This window comes from Panthera onca, chromosome B1, assembly GCF_046562875.1.
Source record: "Panthera onca isolate mPanOnc1 chromosome B1, mPanOnc1 haplotype 2, whole genome shotgun sequence".
Classification (NCBI taxonomy): Eukaryota; Metazoa; Chordata; class Mammalia; order Carnivora; family Felidae; genus Panthera; species Panthera onca.
Genome location: NC_138342.1, coordinates 198,087,682 through 198,093,502, shown reverse-complemented (window position 1 = coordinate 198,093,502; position 5,821 = coordinate 198,087,682). Strand labels below are relative to the sequence as shown.

The window sequence follows — 5,821 nt, the reverse complement described above, 5'->3', positions numbered from 1 at the left end:
GCTGGATCTTAGGCCTGGGGAACATGACCAGGAATCCTTACTTGAACTGGGTAATATGAAAGCTTAGAGTCAGAAAGTGATTTGGCAAATAATAGAAAGTCATTCGGGGACCTGAATCCAGTAATTGTCTCCAATTAAAGCCATGGAGTCAAGATGATTAACTTATATATGTGTATGACACATGAGAATCCTTAATAAGTAAATTTATCTACTTATCCTTAATATGTTCATTTCTCCACTTACCCATTTATCTATCATCTGTCTCAACAGGTGGTTGGGGCTGACTGCCTGAGGGCAAGTGAGAGGTTTGTTGATGTATAGTCTTTAGCAGTCCCCTTTAAAAAGAAATATCAGATCATTTGGGGAAAGTTCCCTTATCAAAAAATTATAGAAAAAGAAGGCAAGTAGGCAGGGACCATCAGGGTTAACTACTCACATTTCCTTTCTAAGTGAAGCACTTGACAAATTGATAAAAGATAGTCATTTATTTTTATTGAGGTGTCTTCTCACTGAAGAGACCAGAGTAAAAAGAAGACAAAATGAGGTCATTTATGTCACTCTGGAATACCAGAGACTTCAGATTTAATCATTTGTATTCTTCCAACATGGCTGGAGGGTCAGGCAGCATTTCAGAGACTTCTGGCAGAGAGCAACAAGTTCTTCATTTTTCTGACAAGAATTCACGCACCTCCCTTGAAGCTTGGAGCATTTCTCGTCAAAAAACGCGTTCCTGGCTATGTAAGGGAAGGAGCCACTGGGATTAATTCTCCTCTCAGATACATCCAGTTACCAGGTACAGTCTTGTAACTAGTTAGGAAAGATTTCTTTACAAGCTGCCATGGTCTCATGCTGCCGGTAGATGAGATCGTAGGGAGATATTTTCTGTCTAATTTTTCTGTCTTTTTGTTTTAGGGGGTTAAAGACCAGGAAGAATACGTTTGTCTTGACATTTGGGGTTAGGCTGTGGGGGCTTTGGGAAGCAGAAGCTATTGTTCTTTTATCAGAATCTGTTAGCAGTACGTAATGATCACCTTGTCCTTGTAAACCCCTCCAGGGCAGGTAACTCCCCAACTCAGTGTCAAAGTGTTACACCCTGAGAATTGAGCAGGTCTGAGGCTGGGGACATGGCCCACGATTGGAGTAATAAACAGGGATAAATATATAGAAAGGGAAAAGTTTACTCTTGTGGGTGGAAGGGAAAAGATTGCTTAGAAAGGCTCATCAGATTTCTTTGCCACATTTCATAAAACGTGTTCAAGGGCCAGTAGGGGCATGTGTTGGGAGTGGTTCCCCAGGACTCCTCTTGTCTATTCTGTGCAGAATATAGTGGCTTTGGCCTTAGTACTTTATCAGTAGCCGTCCTAAGAGCAGCCCGCTTCAAGTTAAGGAGAGACAGACATCTTACTGGAATCAACATTTTAGATTACCTAATCCAGGTATATTTAAGGACAGGCATCAGATGTACACAAGTTGAAATTAATGTCAACAAACAAAGGTGACTAATTCACATATATGTAAAACTAAAACCAGGCGGATTGGTATTAGCATGTGTACTAATCATTTCTAGTATCTGCATATAAGTTCATAAGTATCAATACTCCGGTGTTTCAAAGCTCAGTGAACTTTGCCCCCCACTGCAGGGGACAGTACTCTATCCCCCCTCCTAATATTGTAAGGTCATCCCAGGCTGGAGGCCTGGACCTCACTCTTCACAAGGGTCCTTGTATTATATCCAGTTAACAGTGATGGTCCAGAAAGAGAGAGCCTCTGCAAAGAGAGAGCATCTGTGTCTACAAGGATTCGGATGGATCATCACACACACCCATCTAGAGGTTAATGTAACTCTGTGTGTGTGTGCAAATGCAGATTAATAGGTCAGTTCCATCTGCTTATATAATTTTATATTGCCTTATTTTATATTGTGTTAACTAAATTATGTAATAAACCTGACTGATCTGAAAAGGGGGCCTTGGTCAGTTTCTAATGTGTACATCGAGGTCAGTGGAATGAACAGCTCACCATAGGTCCCGGATCCCGGTGCACTTGGCACACAATCGAACCACACAGGCTCACTGCAAAACAGTCCGGCAACACATACAGCTGGTGTGAGAATTCTGAGCCTCCTAAGGAGACATCTATAGCATCTGGCACAATTTGGACTCGTTGCAGGCTCTGAAAAGCCCTTTCTCTAGCTCTCTGGAAACTGGGATGAGTCTAGTCTTGGATTTTATTTTGAGGAAGATCTGACTGGAGCCACTAGAGGTTCCCAGGAGCCAGAGGATGTGGCAGGAGTCCTGCTGTGAACTCTCAGGTCCTGGCTTCATTCCCGCTTATCTGTATGACTTTGAGAAGCCGCCTAGCCCATCTGAGGCTCAGTTTCTGCATCTGAAAAATATCTATAAAGCAAACCTTCCAAGCCTGAAGTGTTGGTCTGAAATCACTCAATTCGAAGTAGGGCAGAGTTTTCTTAAAGGTCCTGGCACTGGAGAACCGCATGCATTTTGTGGTGTGAAGTGTTCCTCACAAGTGCCCAGCTTCATGGTGTTGTGACGAAGGAGCAGCAGTTTGACACGTACGTTTGACCTGCGCCATGGCCGGTGTGAACGCGGTGTCCGAGCTCTGTCCCTTTCCTCGTCCCTTTTTGCCTTTTTCTGGCTCTCTTTCTTACCTGTCTCATCTCTATCACGACTATTTTTTACAAGAGCCACAGATGCCAACCCTAGCTTTTACATTTTTTCCCCAATTTTTTGTTTTTGTTAGTGAGCACGGAGCTGGGGACCAAAGGGCATCTTTCCTGGCATATCTTTATTTCCTCAACCCCGTGATACCCCATCTTAGACAATCAGGGAAGATGCAATGGATTCATAGAAGAGACATTGGTCACCTCCCATAGTAAATGCTCCCCTGCAGGGCCACCGGGCTGACCACACCAAGGTGCTCACTGAAGCAGACTCTTTCTCTGGGCCACCACCTCTAGAAGCTTCCCTACAAAGACGTTCATTTTACCTGGGGCCAGAAGGAAGAGAACAGCAAAGAGAAAGAGGAATGTCCTCATGGCTCGAAGGGTCTTGAGAGATCAGCACAGTGTCCATGATAAAAGAGCAGCAAACACCCACATTTATACATTTCTCTGGACCAGAGAACATCTTGATCAGCGAGGCATGCCAGAAATGAGGACGTTTCCATGCTTTGCCAAGCCGAGCCCACATCTCAGTGGGTGTCACTCTGTCCGCAGCTCACTGCTTTTCTGATACTGGAAAGTTCCTAAGAAGGACAATGGGGAAGAAGGGAAGACAGAGTAGAGGGTTCCTTGATGATCAGGGGCAGATATATGCACCAGTAGGAAGAAAGATCTGGAATCTGGCAGTTTGGATTTCTAATCCTGACTATGCTCCTTAATAGCTTTGGTTCACTCGTATGTAAAATCAGAGTAACTACATAATATCATGATGGAGTCAGTGGGATCTGAATTCCAGCTCCAATATTTGTGAGCTGTGTACATTCGGCAAGTGCCTTTACTGAAACATATGTTTTATTGTTTATTTTTTAAAAAGTGCTGATACTTTAAATACTATATACATCATTTTATTTAATCTGCAAACAGCTCCCTGGATAGTTATGAGCATATGGGATATTTGATATTTGATTAAGACTACAGATACATCAAATATCCATATACTCTGACCACAGGCTGCCACTAATTTGATTATCTCTTTTTCCTAATCTGAAGTAAATCAGCTAAGTGGATGGAGAGAAAGGCCTGAATTACCCACTCTAATTCTTCCCTGTTGGGAAATACCTCTCTTTAATGTGACATTAGGGAGATGAGCCTCCCTCATCATCATTCTCCCTATTATTATTGCTACTGAAAATTGAAATATCTTAAAACATTATTAAAATAATCACAAACTCCCGAAAAGCAACCAGATGCTTGCTGTGTAACTGAAAACACGGTTTGTGAATGTGACCTGGATAAGACCATCAATTTACTTCCTTCTGCCATAGTAATGTCAATAAATGATTGAACGCACAAATAACTGTGATAAAAGGGACACATTTTTAACAGAAGAATTGCAGATGGTCCCAGTAGACACCTCCCTCCAGGAGGTGAGGCTTGAGTCCTCCAACTTGAATGAAGGCGATTAATTCCAAAGAATGTGGGGAGGCAAGAGCGTCCCTTTAGCGCGGACAAAGCTGGCACCTTAAATGAGTGGCCAGGGTTAACATCAGGGGTGGCCAGGCATGTCCCCAGCACATTCCCTGACATGAGGGACAAGGCGAGGAGCCTCAACCCTGTGTTATTCTTCTCCCAGACCCCAAACCCCAGTCCGGTTGTGAGAAAACCTCAGACAAACTCGAAATCTGTAAGTTAGTCAGTAGGAATATGACATACCAATGATAATTTCTTGGTTTTGACAAATGCATCGTGGTCATACTATTAATAATTATTAGCATGAATGTTAACATCAGGGGCAGCTGGGGGAGGGGTATGTGAGAACTCTTCACTGTGCAGATTTTCTAAATTATTCTAAATTAAACAATTTGCTTAAAATAACTATGCGGGAATGTTCCATGTATCCTTAGCCTCAGTCACCATGAGATTTTTGTGAGGTGTGTGTAGTATGTATGCGTACGTGTGTGTGTGTTGATTATATATTCGTATATGAAAAATCCAGTGAAGAATGATAGGTTGAGAGTCACCTGGGTGGCTTTGCTTAAGCCTCAGACTTCGGCTCAGGTCATGATTTCATACTTTGTGGATTCGAGCCCCGTGTCGGGCTCTGTGCTGACAGCTCAGAGCCTGGAGTCTGCTTTGGATTCTGTGTCTCCCTCTCTCTCTGCCCCTCCCCGCTCACACTCTGTCTCTCTCTTGCTCTGAAAAATAAATAAAACATTAAAAAAAAAGAATGACTGGGGCGCCTGGGTGGCGCAGTCGGTTAAGCGTCCGACTTCAGCCAGGTCACGATCTCGCGGTCCGTGAGTTCGAGCCCCGCATCAGGCTCTGGGCTGATGGCTCGGAGCCTGGAGCCTGTTTCCGATTCTGTGTCTCCCTCTCTCTCTGACCCTTCCCCGTTCATGCTCTGTCTCTCTCTGTCCCAAAATAAATAAAAAACGTTGAAAAAAAAAAAATTAAAAAAAAAAAAAAAAAAAAAAAGAATGATAAGCTGAATATACAAATTTTTTCTATTCCCTTCCAATCCTCACTTAAAAAAATTTAGGAGAGCCTGAGTGGCTCAGTTGGTTAAGTGTCAGACTCTTGATTTCTCCTCAGGTCATGATCTCATGGTTTGTGAGATCGAGCCCTGCATCAGGCTCTGGGCTGGCAGCACGGATCCTGCTTGGGATTCTTTGTCTTCCTCTCAGCGTATGGTGTCTCAGTCTGTTTGAGCTGCTATAAGAAAACACCCCAGACTCAGTAGCTTATGAACAACATTTATCACAGTTCTGGAAGCTGCAATACAAGACCGGGCACCAGCATGGCCGGGTGCTGGTGAGGACCCTCTTCTGGGTTGCAGATGGCTAACTTCTCACTGTGTCCTCCTTTGGGGGATTGGGACAGGGAGCTCTCAGGGGCCCCTTTTATAAAGGTGTTAATCCCATTCATGAGGGCTCCGTTCTCATGACCTAATCACATCCCAAAGGCTCATCTCCAAACATCATCACCGTGAGGATTAGGTTTCAACATGAATGTTGGGGGGACACAGACATTCAGAGCATGGCATATGTGATTTTGTCTGAGCACTCACAAATAGCCAACTAACTCTCCCAAGGAACGTGCAACATTGTAAGAGCTAAGATGTGTCCTACTCACACCTCACTG

At 43.7% G+C, this 5,821-nt stretch overlaps 1 protein-coding gene across 1 annotated transcript; it reads right to left on the bottom strand.

Moving 5' to 3' along the window:
* Window positions 1-582: 582 nt before the first annotated feature.
* LOC132691484 (beta-defensin 106A-like) lies at window positions 583-3,155 on the bottom strand. The gene is made up of 2 exons (XM_060652827.2): window positions 3,007-3,155; window positions 583-734 (listed from the first exon to the last, which is right to left on the bottom strand). Exons 1-2 carry the CDS (start codon window positions 3,053-3,055, stop codon window positions 583-585), a joined length of 201 nt encoding a protein of 66 aa, XP_060508810.1. The 5' UTR covers window positions 3,056-3,155.
* Window positions 3,156-5,821: the final 2,666 nt, after the last annotated feature.